The 25,943-nt window shown below is 42.9% G+C and overlaps 3 protein-coding genes across 3 annotated transcripts; all 3 read left to right on the forward strand.

Annotated features, from left to right (window-relative positions):
• Positions 1 to 217: 217 nt before the first annotated feature.
• Positions 218 to 4,479, forward strand: LOC136444235 (fatty acid-binding protein, liver-like). Its single transcript, XM_066441745.1, is given in 5 exon segments — positions 218 to 688; positions 976 to 1,014; positions 1,017 to 1,147; positions 2,989 to 3,102; positions 4,277 to 4,479. Coding segments are annotated over 5 exon segments (420 nt in total). The 5' UTR covers positions 218 to 603; the 3' UTR covers positions 4,328 to 4,479.
• A 1,249-nt stretch (positions 4,480 to 5,728) lies between these two features.
• Positions 5,729 to 14,080, forward strand: LOC136444232 (fatty acid-binding protein, liver-like). Its single transcript, XM_066441741.1, has 4 exons — positions 5,729 to 5,897; positions 12,343 to 12,515; positions 13,216 to 13,329; positions 13,841 to 14,080. Exons 1-4 carry the CDS (start codon positions 5,813 to 5,815, stop codon positions 13,889 to 13,891), a joined length of 423 nt encoding a protein of 140 aa, XP_066297838.1. The 5' UTR covers positions 5,729 to 5,812; the 3' UTR covers positions 13,892 to 14,080.
• Positions 14,081 to 15,955: 1,875 nt separating this feature from the next.
• On the forward strand, positions 15,956 to 20,468 carry LOC136444231 (fatty acid-binding protein, liver-like). Its single transcript, XM_066441740.1, has 4 exons — positions 15,956 to 16,133; positions 17,299 to 17,471; positions 19,715 to 19,828; positions 20,233 to 20,468. The coding sequence occupies exons 1-4, from the start codon at positions 16,049 to 16,051 to the stop codon at positions 20,281 to 20,283; spliced, it is 423 nt and encodes a 140-aa protein (XP_066297837.1). The 5' UTR covers positions 15,956 to 16,048; the 3' UTR covers positions 20,284 to 20,468.
• Positions 20,469 to 25,943: the final 5,475 nt, after the last annotated feature.

The raw sequence follows: 25,943 nt of genomic DNA on the forward strand, positions 1-25,943 counted from the left end.
GGCTGAGAGACAAGTCCTTCAGCAATATGGCTTACGTATTAGAGAAGTAAATCGTAGTATAGACCCCTGGGGGACACATGATGAGACGCAACACAAATTGAAGACTGACCGTCGATAACGACGCGCTGATACCTATTACTGAGATAGTTATATAACCAGTTTATGAGGGGCCGTGAATATCATATTTTTTTGTAATTTAGATGCAAGACCAGAGAGCCAGGCCTTGTCAAAGGCCTTTGAGAAATCGAGGAAAACAGAAAGAACCTCCCTCCCCGAGTCCAAGACTAAAATTACATGAGTAAATACACCAGTTGTCGCATGGTAGAATACCACATATACAACCCGCTATTATATAGGTCAAACAAATATTTGCATGAAACGTTGCAACAATCGTCCCTCAAAAAGCCAAATGTGCTTACACGTGTTGTAAAATCTGGCATAATGTCCATATTTGGTGATGAGCATATGTACTTTGCCTACCCCAGCACCAGTCGACCCTTTATATAACTTGTCGTACAAAGGTTCCTCCTACTTTAACTCGGACCTACAGAAGGTGAACCTCGTATTTTCTTCTCGCCTAAAAAAGGCCAGATACCGTCCAAGATGCCGTTTGATTTGGCCAAAGGTACCGGTACCTGGAAGGGAAGCAAGCACTCCGACAACCACCCGGAGATCATGGCAAAAATGGGTAAATCTTTCTTTTTTTGTCACAAAAAGGGGATAGAAATTGACGTAGACGTTCCTATTACTTTTAGTTACTGACTTACTAAATGGAACAGTAAACGTATGCTTGCACAGGACCCAAAGCTGAACACTAGGGAGTTTTGTAACCCTATATCACTCCTGGCACGGGACGACTCAACCGTGGACGCCGTCACAACCGTCCCAGTTCGGGTATCAACACCCCTCCCTACTGTAAGAATGTAAGAAAACGATAAGATCCTATTAATATCAGTATTCTATGTCTTGCAATAGGAATCCCGGCAGAAGTACAAGCGATGCTGAAAGACGCTGAGTTCCCGTTGAGATCACAGTGTCTGGAAACACCTTCACCAGCAAGCGCACGATGTTGGGCAAGACCTCAGAGAACACCTTCACACTTGGAAAGGAGTGCGAGGAGACCGATCCAACCGGCCACAAGAGGATGGTAAGTACATATTGAATACAACACGGGGTATTCCGTATCACCCGAGGTTCCAGACCGACGGCGGGAGGGCTGGGACCGAGGGTGATGCGGAATACAACGTGTTGTATTTTATTTATGTCATACCTTGGTCATACCCACCCGAGAAAACACACATTTCAATGCGGAATGCGCCAGAAGTTGAGGAAGTTGTGTGTCCTCGAACAAGAAACTGTAGCAACATTGATTCCAATCTCCGAATCCAGTATTCGAATTTCCGACGGCGGCGCAACCGGCGAGCTCGAAATGCGTTCGAAATATTCTATGGAAGCCTGTGTGATAACACTCCCGAACCCTATGTGATCCACCCTCGTTCACCAGGACCCCTCCGCTCCACGTTACATCGCTCGCGTATTGGCCCTGGTAAAATGGGCTGGCATCCATGGTTATGACGATATCGCCACCAAAACAGCTTCAGCCAATCAGAGGGGTTAAAAACCGTTTGCTTCCTCTCATCGGAAGCCAGTGCGCAAAGAACGCTGGGAAGCTATAAACCAATCAGGTTACGTGTTACGGCTAGCTCATTAACTATTCATGAGCTACAACTGCCGTTTGTGCCAAATAAGGGTTAGCTCATTAACTATTCATGAGCTACAACTGCCGTTTGTGCCAAATAAGGGTTAGCTCATTAATTATTCATGAGCAAGTCTCGTCGACCTGCAATAACCATGGATGCCAGCCCATTTTACCAGGGCCAATACGCGAGCGATGTAACGTGGGGCGGAAGGGTCCTGGTGAACGAGGATGATGTGATCCGGATAGGTATCACACGGTCCGGAACACCCGTATCAGGCCCAGGCATGACATAAATGTATACATTAGACTGTCACAGTGTTCTTCAGGCCCCGGTTCCAATAAACGGCGATCGCGCTGCGCGACCTGACTTGGATTTGTGTAACCCTTCATAGTTGGGTGAAAAAGTTGCAAAATGAATAGGTATGACTGGAAAGACAAGAAAATCGACTAAGCGTAAAAAGGTTCGTTTTTATCTGTGTAATTCGTTGAGCGCTCTGTCAAATTTTACATCGCAACGCGATCGCGACGAGGTCACCACCCTAGCGGTGCCCTGGAATCCAGAGCATATGTACCGGCCCGCGCTCTGAGTTACCCGGGCCTACCCTTCCGCTCCCCCCGAAGATCTACCCCGCCCCACTATCCGCTAGCCACTAGTGAGAAGTGGGGCGGGGTACGTTGTCGGGCCAGCGGGAGGGTAGGTCCGAGGAAGCTCCGGGCGCGGGCCAGTGTAGGTCCGGGGAAGCTCGGTGCAATCGCTCTGGGTTCCAGGGTACCCTAGTGGAATCGGGTTGTCACTGTCTTCTCGAATGATCATGCTGAAAGTCAAAGTCAAAGTTTATTGCACAACGATACAATCATGGTTGTTTTTCCGTACATAAGGCCTATGACGTCTGAAGAGATAATAATAGATAAGACAGCGGTCGGTAACGAGGCCCGTGTGACCTTTGACTCCCAGGTCACGTGACTACCCATTTTTAGCTGAAGAAAGATGGCGGATGTTGTCTGAAAGCTTGTCACCAACAAACTTTAAGCATTGTGCACTCCGAGATGGCTTAGTTATTGTAACGTTAGTACATGTAGTTCTAGGGACATTAAGCTTGCAAATCAATTGCGCTGACGGGCAAGAAGGAAATTTATTCTAGGAACCAACATTACATTACGTCTATTTCTCTACTATACCAAGGACACTATATAATGTCCTTGACAATATGTACTCAACGTAGTATACTTCGTTTAGTTTAATGTCTCCTCTTTTCTTGAATACTTTAATTTTGCTTCCCACTATACAGGTGACCTACACCGTAGAAGGAGACACCCTGGTATCCGTGCACCCGAACCATGACGGGAAGGGACTAGTTGTCCGCCAGACCCGCAAATGGCTGGACGACAAGACCATCCGTACGGTAAGACAAAAACATTTTTTTTCCAAATTTACTTCAATTACCACAAAACAAGGCTAATAATATCCACTAACTTGTTTGCGGTTACTGGATTTGGATTTATTGGAATTGCAACAGTGCAATTCACGTGGGACACAGGCAGCTATTGCTGATGTCGTGACCCACACACATAATAGACCCGTTTTTACACTTGGGTGGAGTGGGGAAAATCGTGTTAAGTGCCTTTTTTTCCCATCGGTGGCAGCAGGGGATTCAAGCCCGGAACCCCTTGGTTCTGAGTCGAAAATCCTGCCGTTACGCCACACGACCCCACTACTGTGCTAGACTGTGATGACAGGTGTTTGTTCACCTTTGACTTGAAAAGGAAAAGCTTAAGGTTGTACTCATCAGCGAAACAAACACGACGGAAGCTTATTCCATAGCGATATATCTCAAGAAAAGAAGCTTTTAGCATGGAAATTCCTCATAAGAGGTGGAGTATGAACGAGAAAAAAAAGAGTAAATTATGCTTCCGTAAAAGTGGCAAAACTTGTGCTTGCTGAGAAAGTTCGCAGTGGAGGCTAGGAACAAGCGAGTGAAGTTTCACAGAGAATTTGCCGCCAAATAGCGATAGTGTGGTCTATTTGTAAATGCTTCAGCTCACTGAAACTTAAAAACACATTGCTATATACGACAAAACCATTATCTCGACATGTTTGCCATGATTAAAACCGACCGGTTGCTGAAACTTGATGGTTGTCTCTGAATGCCTAATGCCTTCATTGTACACATATGCCCACTTGGTTTAGTACGCGTCAAAATAAAGCTAGATTACGGATAGTATCCATTGTCAAGTCACTACAAGAATTATTTACCCTAAATTATTTCTCCTCGCTTCGTTGTAATGCTAAGAATTTTAGATCACATACGTTTCAAACTCAAAAGTTTGTCTTAACTCGTTAGTAAATATATAAATTTGGCCGCATCACTTGGGGGTATCAAGTAGGGAAACATAGGTTGTATCAATCTATTAAGTTCAGGCCCCTTTTTATAGTATGAATTACCTTCTACTTAAAAATGGTGTTCATCTTCTATTATATCTAGATTACAGTATAACATACCAGAGGATTCAATGTATAGTTTGTGGCAGCTGATTTGCATTTCTTTTAAATAACATGTGTTGCTGCTGCCGTTCCAGGAATACAAGGTGGGTGATCTGGAGGGATGGGCTGAGATGCAGAAGATCTAGATCTAGATCTCTGATCCACTGTACTGTCCTCTATATGTACGTCTCGTACCGTAGTTGACAACAGATTTCCATGTCTTATAACCAGCATCACTTTTATATCCAAACATTGTGGTCTTCAAGATGAATGAATATTGAAAAAAAAACTTTCATTGTCTCTTGTCATTTCATCATAAGAAGTGTGATGTGTCAACTTTAGGCCACGTGCTTTTGAATTAGTTACTACCTTTACAGTAAAAAGCGTAATATTAGGCCCAGCTCTAATTATTGTTACTGATCTTCTCATGTTAGCCTGATAATGTGCACTTTTAGCACCAGTTATCATTAAGTACAGTAGGGGCATCTTCCTTGGATTGTTTTAAATAACACTCGCGGCTTGCAAAGAAATAGGTGTGACAGATCGTTCAGTGTAATATAACCGCGTGCCTGCAAACCTGACATGTTACGCCAAAGGGCAGTTATACCCGATATACAGATGTGTGTGTGTGTGTGTGTGTGTGTGTGTGTGTGTGTGTGTGTGTGTGTGTGTGTGTGTGTGTGTGTGTGCGTGTGTTTTGTTGTCTTTTCAGTCACCCTTTACATTGTGATGATATGCTAATTATGAAGTTAAGGATTATACAAATCAAATCTAGGTTGCAGCTCGATCGCCGTCGAGCTCAATGTCGGTCCTTATATCACCCGTGGTCTAATGTGACCTTACCCTTTGCTCAAGTACACATTGCATGCGAACTATATAGCTATGAGGTAATGTGTTTGCAAAGTTAAGTGGTTACGTTAAAATTTGAAACGGGTCAACGAACTCATAGACTGATGGATTCGTAGAGAGGCAGACTTGTAAAATAAAAAAAATGACATTTGAGCCATATTCGTATTGTACAATGTCATTAGTTATTCTGAATGCGTTTTTGCATGTCACTAAAGTAATTTTTGCAGACGGTACAGGCTTTAAGTTATCATTCAGAATATGGTAAACTTTGTACCACGAGTGAGTCATACGTACTGACTGCCTGTGTTAGATGACTGCGATAAAGTTCAGGCGTAAGCCACCTCTGCAGAATACATATCGTATGATCAGTTTTGTGTGTTTCCAACTAGGATTGTTTGAGGTACAAGGCAGTTGTGACAATACACATAGCATATGTTTGCTGAATGAGAAAGTTACAAATGAGCCAACCTGACATTACATAGTAACAAGAGAACGGTGACAGCACACGTACTGTGAACACCGTTATTGAATAGGTCAAACAAATATTTGCATGAAACATAGCAACAATCGTCCCTCAAACAGCCAAATGTGCTTACACATGTCGTACAATACGGAATCATGTCCATATTTGGTGTTGAGCATATGTACTTTGTCTACCTCACCACCCACAGTCGACCTTTTATATAGCTTGTCGTACAAAGGTTCCTCCCACTTTAACTCGGACCACCAGGAGGTGAACATCGTCTTTTCTTCTCGTCTGAACCCCCCAACTATCGCCCAAGATGCCGTTTGATTTGGCCAAAGGTACCGGTACCTGGAAGGGAAGCAAGCGCTCCGACAACTACCCGGAGATCATGGCAAAAATGGGTAAGAAAATTGTGCAAAAATTTGAAGAAGCTGTTTCTACTGCTTCTTCACTAACTCACGTATCTTACTGAAAGTCTAACACTAGTCTTGTACATGACCTAAAGTTAACGTTGAAGAAGTAGAGAATTTTTGTTACCATATCACAGCAAGTTTGTATCCCTTTGACTTGAATCTTATCTAAAATGATCAAAGATAGACTTCCCTGTGTCAAGAATAAAGTATGATGTTGGCTACATAAAATTCTCACTACTTGGCACTTCAAGTTTCTCGATTCCATCAAGTATAGCCAAAACTTGGAAGCCCATAACGTTTCATTGGGAGGTAAGATTTTTCAAGGTCATAGAAAGTCATTGTATGCCTTACTACCTCCCACCCTCTAACTTTTGGACGTCGAGCAAGAAGAGTTATTTATTAACCAGGGGGAGGGTAGGGAGATTAATCAAGGTCGCCCGGTCTTCTTTGATACACCGGCGGACCAATGGTAATTTAAACATGATGCCGAGAGTAGTTACAGATTTGCAAAAATAAGGGAATGGCATAAATTTTGAAGAAAAAAAGCCTTTTATGAAATGACAAATACATGTATAAGATCCTTCAATAGCCCATTGAACATATGTAGACATTCTTAGTGGAGAAGTTGCGAAATTTGGGTTAAAAGGGGTTTCAAAGAAAGCCAATTTCTGGTAGGAGGTTTCGGATGCAAATTAAAAAAAAAAAGGTTTCACAGGAGTACTTAAAAACTGTTGCATCAGAAAATCAGGGCTATTGTCGTATGTCGTATCAGCACCCCTGGGTTGTTGGAATTAGCTGTCCGGTCCGATCGGCGGAATTAGCTGTCCGGTCCGAAATCGGGGCGGAAAAAGCTGTCCGACTATTTCTGCGTGTGGTTGCGCCCCCTGACAGATATTAAAGAAAGTGCAAGCAGTCTGACGTGTCACCGCATGTCATGGCGTCAAGCGCGCTCATTGGATACAATACATGCAAATGCCCCCGGCGGGTACCGCCGGGGAATGCAGCGATACTTTATGTCAATAATGGCGCTCCAGGTATTTGTTTATTTGGGGGTGGGAGCGAATCTTGATATCCATTCATATGCGCAAGAGGCGACATTACTTCAAACAATGCCCCGCCCCCACAGGACTGCGTTATTAGTGGGACATAGAGTACCTAATGCAAGTGTCAAATAATAAGGGCCAGATTTAATGAACGATCCTCGGGGGGTCTAACCCTGCAAGAGCGGAATGGAAAGGGGACATATATATGTCGCACCGAGTCTTGGTCCATGCCCAATACTAGCACCAAACTAGGCACAGCCTCATTACTCGGTAGGGTACCTACTGGCTGAACTTCAAGGTGAATATTCAAGGTGAATATTATGGACATAAAGTATCAATGGACCAAGACTCGGTGCGACAGCTATTAGTATATCGCTCGCGTTCCCCGGCCATATTGTCTGAAGAAATAGCGTCGAATATGATTTCAAAATCCCCCGGTTACTAGTTGTATCGCAGCATTAAAATTATTGCGAAACCGATATCCACATCTTGTTTCAAATATCCGATCCCTTGTGTGAAGAAATAGCGTCAAATATGATTTAAAACAGTCGGGAGGCGAAGTCTAGGGCAATGGACGGGGACACACCTATGTTCCGAACGGGGCCGGGGACACACCTATGTTCCGAACGCCCTATGTTCCGAACGGGTACATATAAAGGCTTGCTGGACGGATTGCAGCGCTATTTGCTCTTCATCTAAATGAGGCCCGTGAAGTTCAAAAAGTGATTAGGACACATTGGGACATAGAGTACCTAATGCAAGTGCCAAATTGTACGGGCCGGATTTAATAAACGAGCCACGGGGGGTCTAACCCTTCAAGAGCCGGTAGGAAAGGGTTACATTTAAAGGCTTGCTCAACGGATTGCAGCGCTATTTGCTGTCAATCTAAATGTTGCTCGTGAACTTGAAACAGTGATTAGGACACATTGGGACATAGAGTACCTAATGCAAGTATCAAATTGTACGGGCCGGATTTAATAAACGAGCCACGGGGGATCTAACCCTTCAAGAGCGGGTAGGAAAGGGTTACATTTAAAGGCTTGCTCAACGGATTGCAGCGCTATTTGCTGTCAATCTAAATGTTGCTCGTGAACTTGAAACAGTGATTAGGACACATTGGGACATACAGTACCTAATGCAAGTATCAAATTGTACGGGCCGGATTTAATAAACGAGCCACGGTGGCGGGGGGGCGGTCTAACCCTTCAAAAGCGGGTGGGAAAGGGGACTTAAATAGGCTTGTTGGACGGATTGCAGCGCTATTTGCTGTCAATCTAAATGTTGCTCGTGAACTTGAAACAGTGATTAGGACACTCTGGGACATAGAGTACCTAATGCAAGTGCCAAATTGTACGGGCCGGATTAAATAAACGAGCCACTGGGGATCTAACCCTTCGGAGCGGGTAGGAAAGGGGTACATTTAAAGGCTTGCTCAACGGATTGCAGCGCTATTTGCTGTCAATCTAAATGTTGCTCGTGAACTTGAAACAGTGATTAGGACACTCTGGGACATAGAGTACCTAATGCAAGTGTCAAATTGTACGGGCCGGATTTAATAAACGAGCCACGGGGGGTCTAACCCTTCAAGAGCGGGTAGGAAAGGGTTACATTTAAAGGCTTGCTCAACGGATTGCAGCGCTATTTGCTGTCAATCTAAATGTTGCTCGTGAACTTGAAACTGTGATTAGGACACATTGGGACATACAGTACCTAATGCAAGTATCAAATTGTACGGGCCGGATTTAATAAACGAGCCACGGGGGGTCTAACCCTTCAAGAAAGGGTGGGAAAGGGGACTTAAATAGGCTTGTTGGACGGATTGCAGCGCTATTTTCTCTTCATCTAAATGAGGCCCGTGAAGTTCAAAAAGTGATTAGGACACATTGGGACATAGAATACCTAATGCAAGTGCCAAATTGTACGGGCCGGATTTAATAAACGAGCCACGGGGGGTCTAACCCTTCAAGAAAGGGTGGGAAAGGGGTACATATAAAGGCTTGCTGGACGGATTGCAGCGCTATTTGCTGTCAATCTAAATGTTGCTCGTGAACTTGAAACAGTGATTAGGACACTCTGGGACATAGAGTACCTAATGCAAGTGCCAAATTGTACGGGCCGGATTAAATAAACGAGCCACGGGGGGTCTAACCCTTCAAGAGCGGGTAGGAAAGGGGTACATTTAAAGGCTTGCTCAACGGATTGCAGCGCTATTTGCTGTCAATCTAAATGTTGCTCGTGAACTTGAAACAGACACCTGAATGGCTAATCAACGACAACATTAAAGGTGTCACAAGAGCCTACCGAAAAAAACAACTGCTTTTTATGGGATATTCGTGTGGTATTGAAGAGAATGAAGAGAACCTAGAGAGTGTGAAAGAAATAGAAGATGTGGAATGGGGGGTCTGGGGTTATGCCTTCAAACTAAATGAGACAGGCTTATCAGAAACTATGATAAAGGGTGTGATACTAAAAGCAAAAAACATATTGGATTCAGGAATGATTAGAAAGGGTTTCAATGATCCAAAAGAAAGAATTGTGAATAGCGAATCGTCTTCTAAGTATCCACACTGTGTGAAGCCAATGAAAAGTGGGGGGTTTAAGTGTGATTGCCAGGGATATAAAGCCAGTACAATCTGTGCACATACCCTGGTCACAGCCTGTGACTGCAATGATTTAGTAGTGTATGTAGATTACATAGTTAGCAAATGTATAAGACCAAACCTAACACCCTTGTGTGCAGGTAAAGCTTCAAACCCAGGTAGAAAAAAGCCCATAAGTAGAAAAAGGAAAAGAAACTCCCCCACCAGAGCTATAGTACCCCTTAAAAAAAGATCAACTCAAAATTCAATATCTCCAAAGCCATGGTTATCGAGTAATGCGGAATGGTACTTGATAAACTACAAAACCTGTAGGGCTGTACTATGCGCAGGGTGCAGAGAGGAGTACAAGACTAAAAAACCACCACCAAATGATGTGCTTCTACGACACTGGGAAAGTGACTTCAAAAAGGGAACGAGGGATGTGGCGTTAGAAAGCCATAGGTATTATCATGTTGATTTTAGATGTTTAAGGCGCAGGCATCCAACCTTCGACCCTATCCAAAAGACTTTTGTAATTGGTCCTCGAGTTAGTAGTGAACAGGTGGAACATGTAGAACAAGTCTTGGGTCACCGTATAACATAATCTCATTATGTTATGTGGTGACCCACGACTTGTTCTACATTTCCAACCTGTTGGATGGATGCCATCTTGACGTTTTTATAATATCAGTGACGTATTATATGTGCCTATTTTTATATAAAAAAATTTACTTGTGTAATGTATGTAATTGAACAATCAAGGGAAATGAAAACTACATGTATTTCAAAAATCATTTGTCAAATTAATATTAAAATCTTAATTGTTGATAATAGAAATGCAAATGATGTAAATATTATATTATAATATTGATATTATATTTGTCAAAATATGACAATGATAACTTATGCAATACACTTGATATCAAATGAATGATCATTATGTATGAACATTTATGTGTTTGTGGTTATATTTCATCCTGTGCATCTTTTACTGTTGGGTGGCATGTACTAGTACAGAAGAAGAGAAATTTGACATTAAAAGAGAGAGAATATACTGATGTTGTGGTTACATTTTATCCTGTGCATCTTTTTACTGTTGTGTGGCATGTACTAGTACAGAAGAAGAGAAAATATACTGATGTATACTGACTTTTTTTCCGACACCGTAAGTTAACCTTTGGAAGAAGATTTATGAATGGTTAGATTTTTAATGAACGCAAATTTAGTTGATATTTAGTTTATTTGAATTGAATAAATACTTGTTCAAACCTTACCACCGTATAATGTCACGGACTACGTAGCTATGTACCCTCTTTATAGCGTCCTAGGTACAGTAACTTCCAAGAGTACAGAAGACACTGTTGTAATCGACGAAGATTGTTGAAGCGACATGGAAGCTACAAGTCCCGCCAACTATCGTTCAATCCTGGCCATGATATCCACATCTTGTTTCCAATATCCAATCCCTTGTATTTCGTCGAATATGATCATAAAAATCCTCCGGTTACTAGCTGTATCGCGACATTAAAATTCCTACAACAGTTCGCACAAACATTGCTAATTTATCATCCAGAAAAAACTTTCCCACGGCAAGTTGTGTCTGCTTTTGTAAAAACAGCACGTTGATCACGCCCTCAACACAGAACAGAGACGGCCGCCGTCCATCATTATATTAGTAACCGCCAATCCATAGCAACCGACTGCTATCCTGGCTCTTTTGATGGGCGTGACTTTATCATATTTAGATGGTCGGGCTAGGCTTGAATCACGCGTGTCAAGGTCAGGAGGTAAACAAAAACCGTCCGAAACTAGCCGCTTGCCTCTGTTTATACAGTATACTGAGCGTTCCGGCAGCGCTGCCATGGCAGGCCAGAAGAAACAGCTCTATGCAAAGCCATGTGAAACTTCCCGCGGAGTGCTGACCTGAGAAAAAAAACGTGGGTCACGTGAAAAATGGAGGAGCTTCATTGGTCCGCTGGTCTTCGAGGTCATCTTCGCAGCTTGATTTGGATCAGATAATGAGCAAGCCGTTACAGATGCGTGCGTGCGTTAATATGCTTTTTGGCGAGTAGGCTATTCCAACCGCCGATACAGTCCTAATAACGGAGTCCTGCTCTGTGGGCGGGCGGGTCACTGTTTGAATTGAAGTAATGTCGCCTCCCGCGCATATGAACGGGTAGCGACCCCGATTACTTGCCTAATAATAATAATACATAAACAAGAGGCTCTGACAAAACTCACCGACACCATATGTGTTACCTTGGTGTTACTAACGAGTTGCCGTAACTCGATACCATACTAGCAAGTACCTAAAGTTTGCGTTCAGTGTGGATCCCGTATGTACGGATTTGGGTGTTCGTGTGTTTGGGCAAGGAGATTATCGTGGAGGTTATCGTGGATATCGCGGTAACACCGTATGTCCATGATCTTGGCATGATAATCTGTTATATATATTTGTCAAGATTCGCTCCCACCCCCAAATAAACAAATACCTGGAGCGCCATTATTGACATAAAGTATCGCTGCATTCCCCGGCGGTACCCGCCGGGGGCATTTGCATGTATTGTATCCAATGAGCGCGCTTGACGCCATGACATGCGGTGACACGTCAGACTGCTTGCACTTTCTTTAATATCTGTCAGGGGGCGCAACCACACGCAGAAATAGTCGGACAGCTTTTTCCGCCCCGATTTCGGACCGGACAGCTAATTCCGCCGATCGGACCGGACAGCTAATTCCAACAACCCCAGCACCCCTCCCTACTCTAAGGACGCTATAAATAGTATCCGACTGCTCTATCCATTATAATAGGAATCCCTGCGGATGTACTAGCAATGATGAAAGACGCGGAGTTCCCCCTAGAGGTCACAGTGTCCGGTAACACCTTCACCAGCAAGGGCACGATGCTGGGCAAGACCGCGGAGAACACCTTCACACTCGGACAGGAGTGCGAGGAGACCGATCCCACTGGCAACAAGAGGAAGGTCAGTACACTGGACGGTCAGGTTGTTCTTTAGGCCCCCATACCACTAGACGGCGATCGCGCCGCGCTCTTGCTGCGACCTCAACTTGAATTTGTGTAACCCTTGACTTCATAATTGGACTATATCATGCAACATGTACAGATATGACTAAAAAGACAAGCAAACAGACAAAGGTTAAAAGATTCGTATTTTGTAGATAAAATTCGTTGAGTGCTGTGTCAATTCGATCGGCCCCAGCGACGCCGCCAGCGTGCCGCTGGTCCAGTGAGAGGGGGCTTTAGTAAGTGATGTGTCACGTGAACTGTGTGGTCTTTGACTCCCAGGTCACGTGGCTACTCATTTTGAGCTGAAGAAAGATGGCGGATGTTGTCTGAAAGCTTATCACCAAAAAACGTGGTGTGAAGAACCTCTCTCAGTTTCAGTCACTGAAAACTAGAAGTCTAGACAAGCGAGATTCTATCCAGCAAAAAGATCTTGAACTTAAACATAGGGACCACAATGCATCATGCCTGCACATGCGCACTTGGCACTGCGATATTACTTCAGGTTATTCTAGGAACGTCACAAGCTGGCGAGTCATTCGCGCTGACTGGCAAGAAGGAAATCTATTCTGAGAACCGACATCATATTACCTCCATGCCTCTAGTATTTGGTTTAATTGTCTCTTCTTTCTTGTTTACTTTTTCTTCTCACTATACAGGTGACCTACACCATGGAAGGAGACACCCTGGTATCCGTGCACCCGAACCATGACGGCAAGGGACTGGTGGTTCGTCAGACCCGCAAATGGCTGGACGACAAGACCATCCGTACGGTAAGACAAGAACAATTTTGTTAAGGTTTTAGTTAAGTGAAACTTTATATTAATGTACGATAAATCAATTATTTCGGTATGGTTCCCTTGACTTGCTCTTTGCAATAACCGACCGGTAGCTGCAACATGATCGTTGACTCTGATGAATGAAGGAATTAATGACTGAATGAATGAATTAAGATTTTTATCATAGACAAATGCCCACTTGGTAAAGTACTAAGACAACAAAATGATAATTACATTACACAGAAATATGAATGTATTTGTATTGGTTAGGTGCATGAAGTAGGGAAACATAATTTGTATCCATCTATGAAGTTCAGGTCTCTCACTGTTGTTTAACTTACATTCTACTACAAAGTGGTGTCCATCTTTTCTTTTGCATCTAGAATACAGTATCGACATATTCGTTGTTCTGGGGGAGTGCGGTTATGTCTCCCGGATTCAATGCGTAATTTGTAGCCTGTGATTCGCAGTTTTTTGTAGATAATATGTGTTGCTGCTGTTCCAGGAATACAAGGTCGGTGATCTGGAGGGATGGGCTGAGATACAGAAGATCTAGATCAGGATCTCGCCACCTTGAAGATCTAGATCGACATCACGATCTTGTCACCTTGATCCGCTGTACTGTCCACTACATGTGCGTCTTGTACAGTAGATGGACAATACAGATTTCCATCTCTTATAACCTGAATTACTTTTACATCCAAACATTGTGGTCCTCAAGACATTAAAGAATTACACTACTGTACGTAGCCTGGTCCCAGTCTCTAGAGGTCGGCTTAGGGGTGTTTTACCGGACCCAGTCTGCTTTATTGAACCGTTTCTAATAGTCTTTCTACTTCGGCTGCCACCCTACTTACACCGCCGCCCTCGGTGGCGACGTAATTTAATCCAAGGCCGTAAAACAAAGACGCAGAGCGGGCTAAGCTGTCTGGGCGGGCGGGGGTCATTCCCAGCGCCGTAGAGATATCGGGGTGCCCCCGACGCAGACGAAGAGCAAACTTACATCCACTCAAACTATCACGAATTTTCCTCACATTTTTACAAATGCATTGCAAAAGATTCTTACATTGTATAAAATGCATAGTAGAAGATTCTAACTACTAGTATGTGTATTATTACCGTGATTTTGATAGTCAAGTTGTTGATGTTATGACATCAAATTGCAAATGGCTCTCATGTGTATACGCCGACTCAATTCGGACGTTAATTAGCCTCCAACGTAGTGCAATAAAGAAATAAAGTTTAAAGTTGTTAATATACTATTAGATAGATTAGATAATTAGTCTCGATCGTCGATTGCACAATGTCATAAATTTCCTGTATTTTACAGTCTGACATTAAGGGTTACGCCCCAGATTTTTTAGGATCTGAGGGCTGAGGCTCTTGCTACATTAAACATTTGACCGATACTGTCCTACACCATGCATATTGTACAGTGCCGCATCTATTCAATACTCCATTCCACAAGTGCGACGACCTCGATGCGACCAAAAATGTGACAGAGCGCTCAATACATTTCATACTAAAATACGCTATCTACATACCAAAAATCATGACAATCCGTCATCCCTTTTTTGTTCCACTGCAGTACCATAGAAAGTTGCTAGGGGGCCCAAAATCCAATCATCTCAAGGTCTCCCGAAGACATTCTTGAGTTATCGTCCCGTTGACTGGCACATTCCTGTACAATTCCTAGAATTCTTGCTAACTGCACACGGTATCTATACCATTAGGCTAGCCTCTGAGGCCTCGCCAAAAACGCAGCTATTTACGCTTTAATTGTGTGTTTTGTGGTCTTTTCAGTCACTTTTTACATTGTGATGATATGCTTATTATAAAGTTAAGGATTATACAAATCAAATCTAGGTCGCAGCTCGATCGCCGTCGATCTCAATGTGGGTCCTTATATTAGCCGTGGTCTAATATGACCTTACCCTTTGCTCAAGTACACATTGCGAATTATAGCTATGAGGTAATGTGTTTACAAAGTTAAGTGGTTACGTTAAAATTTGAAAAGGGTCAACGAACTTATAGACATGATTGGTAGAGAGGCAGACTTGTAAAATTAAAAAAATGACATTTGAGCCATATTCGTATTGTACAATGTCATTAGTTATGCTGAATGCATTTTGCATGTCGCTTAAGTATTTTGCCTGACAGTATAGGATTTCAGTTATCATGAAGAGTATGGTAAACTTTGTACCATGAGTGAGTCATACGTACTGACTGCGTGTGTTAGATGACTGAGATAAAGTTTAGGTGTACGTAACCTCTGCAGAATATATATCGTATGATCAGTTTTGTGTGTTTCCAACTAGGATTGTTTGAGGTACAAGACAGTTGTGACAACACACATAGTATATGTTTACTGAATGAGAAAGTTACAAACGAGCCAACCTGACGTTACAATAGTAACAAGAGAACGGTGACAGCAGACGTATTGTTAACACCGTTATTGAATGGGTCAAGCAAATATTTGCATGAAACGTAGCAACAATCGTCCCTCAAACAGCCAAATGTGCTTACACATGTTATACAATACGGCATCATGTCCATATTTGGTGTTGAGCATATGTACTTTGTCTACCTCACCACCCACAGTCGACCTTTTATATAGCTTGTCGTACAAAGGTTCCTCCCACTTTAACTCGGACCACCAGGAGGTGAACATCGTCTTTTCTTCTCGTCTGAACCCCCCCAACTATCGTCCAAGATGCCGTTTGATTTGGCCAAAGGTACCGGTACCTGGAAGGGAAGCAAGCGCTCCGACAACTACCCGGAGATCATGGCAAAAATGGGTAAGAAAACTGTGCAAAAATTTGAAGAAGCTGTTTCTACTGCTTCTTCACTAACTCACGTATCTTACTGAAAGTCTAACACTAGTCTTGTACATGACCTTAAGTTAACGTTGAAGAAGTAGAGAATTTTTGTTACCATATCACAGCAAGTTTGTATCCCTTTGACTTGAATCTTATCTAAAATGATCAAAGATAGACTTCCCTGTGTCAAATATAAAGTGTGATGATGTCTACATAAAATTCTCACTACTTGGCACTGCAAGTTGCTCGATTCCATCAAGTATAGCCAAAACTTGGAAGCCCATAACGTTTCATTGGGAGGTAAGAGTTTTCAAGGTGATTGAAGGTCACTGTATGCCTTACCACACCCACCCTCCAACTTTTGACATCGATCGAAGAAGAGTTATTTATTAACCAGGGGGAGGGTAGGGAGATTAATCATGGTCGCCAGTTCTTCTTTGATACACCGGCGGACCAATGGTAATTCAAACATGATGCCGAGAGTAGTTAAAGATTTGCGAAAATGTGGGAATGGCATAAATTTTGAAGAAAAAAAAAGCCATTTATGAAATGACACATACAAGATCATTCAACAGCCCTTGAACATATGTAGACATTCTTAGTGGAGAAGTTGCAAAATTTGGGTTAAAAGGGGCTTCAAAGAAAGCAATTTTCTGGTAGGAGGTTTCGGATGCAAATTTAAAAAAAAAAAAAAGATTACACAGGAGTACTTAAAAAGCTGATGCATCAAAAAATCAGGGCTATTGTGGTATGTGGTATCAGCACCCCTCCCTACTCTAAGAACGCAATAAAAAATATCCAACTGCTCTATACATCTACAACTGTCTTAAGAAGCGAGAAGAAATTGAACCTGTACATAGCTGTATTAATTAGTCTTAAGATGTAGTTAGATATCACTTTTTGTCATCACTGTAACCATACTTCTGCTTTCCACCATGACCTGTACGGGTCCCCCGAAAGTGCGAAATGGAACGAATGGAACGAAATGGAACCAAAGGGAACGAAATGGAACGAAATAATGTTACATATGTTTGAGTTCGTTCCGTTTCGTTCCATTTCGTTCCATTTCGTCCATTTCGCACTTTCGGGAGACCGACCTGTACTTAGCTCATCAGAGCATAAACGTGCATTCATTTTATAATAGGAATCCCTGCGGAGGTACAAGCCATGATGAAAGACGCTGAGTTCCCCGTAGAGATCACAGTGTCCGGTAACTCCTTCACCAGCAAGGCCACCATGCTGGGCAAGACCTCAGAGAACACCTTCACACTTGGAAAGGAGTGCGAGGAGACCGATCCAACCGGCCACAAGAGGATGGTAAGTACAATGGACTGTCACAGTTAGTCTGTATAACGCAAACTCCAGCTGTCCGGGGGTTTCTCTCCCCTCCCCGCGGAGTTTTTGCTCAACTAGCTCTAAGCCAGGAGAACTGTTATCAAAAATAGTAACACCAATCAGAGGGCAGGATTTCAGCTAGGCTCCCGTTGCCATAGAAACCACCTAGTTATCCTGTTTGTTAGCTGTCACACCAAGCACCACATGCAGACAGGGAGGAAGGGATGGGAAATGAGATCCAGATGTTGGGAGGGTGAGAAATGAGATGTATCCAAGCCAGTTAAAAGGGATTTTAAACCTCCTTAGTTTATCTGTTCTTTTAGAGGCAGACAATGTCAGTTTCTACCACATCAAAAACCAAGTTTGAAAATTCAACAAGAAAAGACTTGACTGAAGAAAAATGTTCAAAGTACAGAGAAACGGCCAGTGAAACTTTCTACCACCTGCAGATCAGACATCTGCAGCTGTCAATCACTGGATAGCAACAGCAATAGATCCTTAGCAACTAGAGTCTGGTCTGGGCAGGCAGCTCTGTGGGCTGATGACGGCTGCATAAATTATTCATATTTAGAAAGGAGGATTCCCTCGAGTTAGCAGCCTTAGCCATCAAGCTTTTGGGTTGCGAGGCGGTTACAGGTCCGCGAGCGGTCACAGGAGGCTTGATTGAATTCAGGCTATGTCACAATGTTCTTTACTGTTTTCTCAAACGGATTATGCTGATAGAAGTGCAATGGTTGTAGTTCCGTACATAAGGACGAAATTGAATTCAACCCAGCACAGACGTCTGGATAGATAAGAATAGATAAAATAGCGGTGTGTCATGCGCCCTTTGACTTCCAAGCCACGTGACTACCCATTCAGAGCTGAAGAATGATGGCGGATGTTGTCTGAAAGCTTCTCACCAAGAAGCTTTTTAATAGTCGTGTGAAACAAATTGAATGTCAATTGCCTATGAGAAAAAGATAGCGGCGTATGGAATATCTCTTAGTTTCAGTCATTGAAAACTAGTGTAGTTCTCAGTCCAAAAAGAAGTGAGATATGCTTCCAGCAAAGGGATCTTGAACTTTGACATAGACCACAATGCATCATGGCTGCACATGCGTAGTCGGCACTTAGTTTTTCTAATCAAATCGCACTGAAGGGTAAGACGGGAATAAGAACCAACATTGCATTGCGCAAAAGTACCGGGGTCACGGGTTCCTCAGTAATCACTCGGTGTCCAGCACCGAAGGTGCCTTCATCGCTAGACTTCCAGTGATGAAGTTTTGTCATCTGTGGGCGTCCAGCAATGAGGCGACTTCGTTACTGGAAATCCCTGAGTTATCACTGGAAACCGAGAGATGAGAGTACCTGTCCCGTCACATATTGAACGGGGCTCGGGCGACGTCCGTCGAACACCAATAATCATAAACCCCACATAAGACGCAGATTTATATTGACTTAGTGGACTTTGAACTAGTCATTTTGTGGGGGAAAAACTCAGAAAGTCAAATGTCATTTTAGCCTCAGTTCATTAATACATAAATTGAAAAATCTTTCAATAGGGCCGAAGCCCGCGGAATCGCCAGGACGTCGGTCGTATTTGGCCGAAATTCCCATTTGGATCTTGCCGACAAGTCGGCCGAGCTAAATTGTTGATTTGTGACGGGGGCTTAACGGCATCGACTCAAAATACACCCAAATATTGTCTAACAGTTAGCACTGGAACATTCCAGTGATAATAGGACGTGATCACTGGAAGGCCACTAACGAAATAATGTCATCACTCGGCTTCCAGCACTAGAGAGTCACTCATCACTGGTAAATCTAGCGCGGAACCCGTGACCTCGGGACTTTCGTTACTGGTGACCAGTGATGAACGAGCCTACTTGTCTGGCACCCGAGTGACGAGCGGGGATCGTCACTAGAAACCGAGTGATGAGCGGAGTTCATTTCTGGAAACCGAGCACCGAGGCAAGATTCAGTGCTGGAATTCCAGCACCGAGGGGGCTTCATTACTGGAATAAAGCCGTTCGTTACTGGATTTCTAGTGATGAACTTTCTTCGGTGCTGGACGTCCAGTGACGACGCCACTTTGTACACGCGTTCATTACTCGGCGCCCAGTGAGGAACTCGTGACCCGGGTACCTTTGCTTGCATTGCCTCAAGTTTGGTTTGGGTTAGTTGTTTGGGTTAATTATCTCCTCTCTTTTTTGTGTACTTGAATTTTTCTTCTCACTATACAGGTGACCTACACCATGGAAGGAGACACCCTGGTGTCCGTGCACCCTAACCATGACGGGAAGGGACTGGTGGTCCGTCAGACCCGCAAATGGCTGGACGACAAGACTCTCCGTTCGGTAAGACAACATCTTTGTTAAGGTTTTAGCTAAGTGAAACTGTAAAGTAATGTACGATAAATCAATAATCTCGGTATGGTTCCCTTGACTTGCTCTTTGCTATAACCGACCGATGGCTGCAACATGACATAGTTGACTCTGCTGAATGAAGGAATGACTGAATGAAGAGTTTTATCATAAACACATGCCCACTTGGTAAAGTACTAACACAAAAGAAAAAATCTACACACACACACACATAATATATATATATGTAATTTTGACATATTTTCTTTACAATTCACTATATTTGCTATCTTGCAGCTAGCTGCTTTGTACGATTTGCAAACAGAAAATTAACGCGCGCACAGATGCCATATGACCAAATCAACATGGCCTAATATGTGTTGTTGATACCGTTCCAGGAATACAAGGTCGGAGATCTGGAGGGATGGACTGAGATGCAGAAGATCTAGATCAGGATATCGGTACCTTGAAGATCTACATGTAAATCGAAATCGTTCACTACATGTGCGTCTTGTACCGAAGATGGACAATAGACTCCCATCTCTTATAACCTTCATATCCCATTACATCCAAACACGGTGGTCCTCAAGATATAAAAGAATTGAAAAAAAATCCATTGTCTCTTGTCATAGGACATGTTGTGTTCTCCTTGCTCTTTCTTGATACTAATCTTCTCATCTTAGCCTGATAATGTGACCTTTATGCACCAGTTAAGGCGCAGTATATATCTTATACAGACATTACGAATACATATGTGTATATAAAAAAGTTTAGGTCCTTCCCATATCGTATGGTGCATAGGGTGGAGTCCATCTCGGAGTCCGTTGAAATGACCTTAAGCCCCCCTCTCACTTGACCCGCGGCGTCCTAAACTGGATTTGTGTTACCCTTGACTTTATAATGGGAATATCATTCAAAACGTACAAGAATGTACGACCAAAAAGACAACAAAGCACACAAAGCTTACGCTTTTAAGCTTTTAAATATGAATCTTCTCTGAAAAATTCATTTTTTGTGAATGAAATTCGTTGACTGGTTTGTCAATTTGATCGGCCGCAGCGACGCTGCCAACGTGTCGCGGGTCCAGTGAGAGAGGGGATTAAGCCCTGCACTATGCTATTGTCACCACCATCGATCAACCGACTACAGGGTCTTACGGGGATATGGATGGGCTACTAGATTTAACACTATGATAAGGACAAATCTCTGACCCCTTCAAAAATGATCTTCCTTTTAATGTATCTTTCAAAGCTGTGATGTAGGATGACCTTTGGTAAGGTCATGATATACTACAGACGATGCTATGTTCAAATCGTAGGAAAGAAGAAAAAAGGGGGTTACTTGTTCATCCAAAATGTTATCTCTTTCGTTGGTCACAGGAAGTCTAGAAAAGGAATATTTAGGGCTATTTCATAGGCGAACAGTAAGGTCCCTGTTACACATAGTCGAGCATGGCCAAACGAATTTTCCGGAACTATGGCTGGGAGTCGTTCAGGAGCTAGGTCGGCTGTGGTCGACTGGTGTAGGGCGCGGCTGGAAAATTTCAAAACATTCGGCTGTAGACTGAAAGTCTGGAATGGGTTGGCTTGTGGTGGGAGTAAGTCGGTAGTGGTCATGGTGTGGTTGGGAGTCAAATTTGACTCTTAAGCTAAAACTGGTCAGACTGCCACCGAACTGCCGCCAACCGTGGTTTGGAGCCATGTTGGCTATGTGTAACCGGGGCTTAACTAAACTAGCCTGGGTGACATCCAATTTCTACCGGGGGCTCCTACACTCGCTACCCTAAACATATTTTCAGAGTAGCGAGTGTAGGAGCCCCCGGTAGAAATAGGATGGCACCCAGGCTATAACTAAACCTCCATTGATGCTTGCTATAAGCGAAAGCATTAACATTTATCACCCTCATCCGCGTTGTTTGTTCAGTCAGTTGATCAATATCCAATCATCGCCTTTATTCATGTTGTTTGTTTAGTGAGTCAAGCGATATTCAATGAATGCAGGTTTCAAAAAAATAACCAGAAGCCTAGGAAGAAAACATTTCCTTTTTCAGATCCATACTCCCTGAATGGTTTGCACTAATTGATTTTTTGTTCACCCAGTGACTGTAATAGCTAATCTAATCTCTATTGAGACTAGTCGCACTCAAGTAGCTAGGTGTCGTCTGTCGTTTGACCTTCACGGTGACAGAGAATGACCTTGTGACATATCTATGACTATTGGTATTGTAACCACGGTATAAAGGTTTGCAATTTACATTCTTAATTGAAAGTCATTATTTCATTTGCAGTACTTACCTAATAACGTTAACTGTATTATCTACAGACTTGATATTATTGAGTCATCCAACGTTAATGGCAAAGACCAGTTGCGCCCCCTTGCGTGCCCTACAGGTACGCCAGCCGAGAATTGTGGTCACAATTGCACCGGTACCCGAAGGACCCCGGTCGGGCTCCGAAGCCAAAATTTGTCCCAGCGGACTACGGGGTAAGGGTGGTACCTGTCGGTGTTCTCAGAATTAGCGTCAGCTTTTATTTGTTATCGGGCCCCGGATTGATTTTAACTCCGAATCCAAAAAAAATCTGGAGGCCCAACCGTGCCCACAGATAGTCGCAGGGTGTCCCACGGGGCCACGTAGGGGGCCCGAAAGTGAAGGAAAAAAAAACAGCATTTTAACTACCCAGCGGGGCCTCTTTTTCCAATGGTAACCGTAGCATAACAATTGTCAGGAGCGACCTGTCATGTGTGGTGTTCAGTCATGTCTTCAAATTGGTTGTTGTCTCCAACCGTCAGGCAGACATTGCTGCGGCTACGTTATTTGGATAATTGCTACAGCTGTGCTATCATAACTGATCATGTAAAATTGTGCAGTTAAGGCTTCACCCCCACTGAAAGATTTGACATGAAGGGGACATTTGTGCGCACATTGAGATCGAGACAATTTTTCTCCGAATAAACTGCGATATAATAACGTCAGTTTTGAGACATAAGCAGCACACTTTATTCAAGGGAGTCTGATACCTGGCTTCAGCTTCCCTGAAATAAAGGCGTTATTGTGAGTTAATAGCCACATATTTCAGAATAAACACTAATGACTTAGTAAAACGATTAACTTTTGCTTCCATCTGACTGAATGTAACATGTCCTGTATATGTAACATGTCCTATACTAGGCCCTCTTGTAAAGCTACATTCATAAGTGGAAGGGAAAACCCAGCTATTTTCAGATGAAACAAATAGAATATAGAATTTGCATTTCATTTTATACGTCTTTGTTTAAGTTACATACAAAAAAAAGGTGAAAATCTGTATCTCCGTTCTTGAGTTATCCTCTTCGAAAGATTTTGGCAAAAACGTCCCTGCAATTATAGAAATAGCCACTAGGAGACCGAAACTCATGTCGTTTCTTTCCGAACACAAGGTCTATCTATCAACCAAATATCGTGGCCATAGTATGACCAGAAAATAGCATATCCGGAAGATCTTCTCCAGTACTAAATCTAGGATATAGGAGATTCTTTGTCCACAACCAGGTTATCTCACCTGCTGACGTTTATATTCGGAAGTACTAAATCTAGTCGTTTCCAGTTGTTGTCACACCCTACCATCACACCAAGGAGGACACCAATCCATCCAGGCGTTCTTGAGTTATCTTGTTTACCAACACACACACACGCACACACACACACACACACACACACACACACACACACACACACACATACACACACACGCGCACACACACACACACACACACACACACATACACACACACGCGCGCGCACACGCACGCACGCACGCACACACACACACACACACACACACATACACACACACACACACACACACACACACTGCTGCAAAATATATCACCCATCACACTTCAAGGAGATGATAAACTAGGCATAAGAGGAAACTTAAGAAAAATTAATAAACAGAATTTACTCAAACATTGATGTACTTGAAAGATAAATCATGTAAGACATCTCTAATTTCCTTACTTATGAAACGTAAGTATGGTGGCGACTGATTACGGCTGATAGGCATCTTTTAATTAGTGTTAGATTAGCTAAATTAGGCTAGCGAGGATGGATCCTTAAAAAAGGTTATAAGGGGAAATGAAATTAGATCAGGAAGGAGATTAATTGAAATTAGGACATTCTATCATATGATAATTATAATTTTTTATATCCTAGTTCACATTTAGAAGTCTGGATAACGTTTTCCTATTTTTACAAAGCTCACTTGAGGCTATAATAAGTTTGCCCCCTATTTGTAGAACCAAATGCCATACGTGTAGCCTATACAGTTTTGAGATTGTCTGTAGAGTATAGATGAGCAGGGCAACAATTACCAAAATAAATTGTCCAAAATAAAGAATGTAAGGCGGTATCTCACCGGACTGCTGCATAAATTGACATCGACATAAATCACAGGTTTGCGTAGCAAAACCTTTGTTGGATCCGTTGGCATGTGTGGTGGCTGCCATCTTGAATTGTGACGTCACAGGGTCGCCATACCATTTTCAGGGGTGTTGTTTTTCGTCGCTAGCGGTCTCTCTATCTTAAACAATTCGGCACACAACTATCACACATTCAACTCAAATAAAAAGAAAAATTCAATACCAATTCATATTGATAAAAAGACCCCGTAATCGCTAAACTAACATAGCAAACCTGAAGTAAATGGGGTAGGGAATTCCCCGAGCAGCCTTCGTAACCCCTGCTTTAATGGGTCAGTGAAGTCATGCTTGTCTTGAGCATTGATGTTTAGGGTGAAGAGATGCTGCTTCAGTAAGAATTAGTTCAGTGCTTCGATGAGTGGCCTCCTACGGCCTTGCACTGAGCGAGTTCTTTAAAGAAGAAGAAAAATTATATTTAGCACAAATACTTGACTTTATAATGCGAATATCATGCAAAATATACCTCAAATGACCTCAAAGAAAAAAACAGGCAAAGCGTAAAAATATTCCTTTTTTATCAATGGAATGCGTTGAGCGCTCTGTCAGATCGTTTGGTTGCAGAGAGGTCACCAGCGTGGCCCAGTTCAGTGAAATACAATATGTTTCATTGACTGCCATGAAACCATTCTTATTCGCTAATTCTCATGTGGCATCGTGTGGCGCATTCGGTAGGGTGTTTCGCCCAGAACCGAGAGGTCCCGGCTTCGAAACCAGCTGCTATGCCCCGATGTTGTGCCCTTGGGAAAGGCACTTAACACGACTTTCCTCACTCCACCCAGGTGTGAATGGGTACCTGACTTCGGTTGGGGAAGGTCGTATTGAGGTCACCTGCTGGCGCCGAATGGCAGCCGCCCAGACCCTTCCACAGAATGCAAGTGTGGAACAGAATATGTATCTGTTGTGTATTATGTGATTGTAAACCATGCAGCAATTTGGCACTGGCTGCCATTGCGAGGGTAATTTCTGACAAATAAACCATTATTGTCTGCATCTAGCTAAGTCAAATTAACATTCAGTTAGAGAAAAAGAGGGTTTCGGGTCAGGCAATTCAAATCGATTCTGTTCAAAAGGTTGTCTTCGCTTCATTCTCTGTAATATAACCCAGTGGATTACCATTGCAACTACCCACTGTCACCCCCGCTAATAACACACTACATTGTACAAGATAATGATCTTTGGCTAACATTTCTCTCAACACAGATCGACTAACACTGTTCGCCAAAAGTTTCTTTGAGCGAGGTTACATAACATGTTAACCTTATCGCCTACGTAATACATTCATGGAATTCACGAATTTGCAACGGCGATAGGACTGGGTGGAATATTTTCCTTCAAGAAATTATAATACCAGGTTTGTAGTAATGACATTTTAAGGTTCCTATCTCTCTAAGGCAATCATCTTTGAGTTAATTTCCATAAAGAGACCAGTTTTTAAACCCTTACTTCTATTACAATGGAGAGATGGTTTTTAAAGCAGCTGGTTTCCCTTGCCCATGTTTTGACATCGCCATTAAAATGCAGTACGTCTGACTACCGGGCTACTGGAATTAGGAAAGGAATTAAAATAACTGTTTTCTCGGTTCAAATTATATCCACGCGACGTTTTTTATACGACATTCCTTTAGTGTTCCCACAAAACAGTCATTAGTGC

Source organism: Branchiostoma lanceolatum, chromosome 11, assembly GCF_035083965.1.
Source record: "Branchiostoma lanceolatum isolate klBraLanc5 chromosome 11, klBraLanc5.hap2, whole genome shotgun sequence".
Taxonomy (NCBI): Eukaryota; Metazoa; Chordata; class Leptocardii; order Amphioxiformes; family Branchiostomatidae; genus Branchiostoma; species Branchiostoma lanceolatum.

Bases quoted from the DNA above. Each gene is read 5' to 3' on its own strand.
- LOC136444231 (XM_066441740.1), top strand. From the start codon at position 16,049: ATGCCGTTTGATTTGGCCAAAGGTACCGGTACCTGGAAGGGAAGCAAG. The intron at 17,472-19,714 runs GTAAGTACAATG...CTCACTATACAG, and splicing joins CAACCGGCCACAAGAGGATG to GTGACCTACACCATGGAAGG. The intron at 19,829-20,232 runs GTAAGACAACAT...ATACCGTTCCAG, and splicing joins ACGACAAGACTCTCCGTTCG to GAATACAAGGTCGGAGATCT.
- LOC136444232 (XM_066441741.1), top strand. From the start codon at position 5,813: ATGCCGTTTGATTTGGCCAAAGGTACCGGTACCTGGAAGGGAAGCAAG. The intron at 12,516-13,215 runs GTCAGTACACTG...CTCACTATACAG, and splicing joins CCACTGGCAACAAGAGGAAG to GTGACCTACACCATGGAAGG. The intron at 13,330-13,840 runs GTAAGACAAGAA...CTGCTGTTCCAG, and splicing joins ACGACAAGACCATCCGTACG to GAATACAAGGTCGGTGATCT.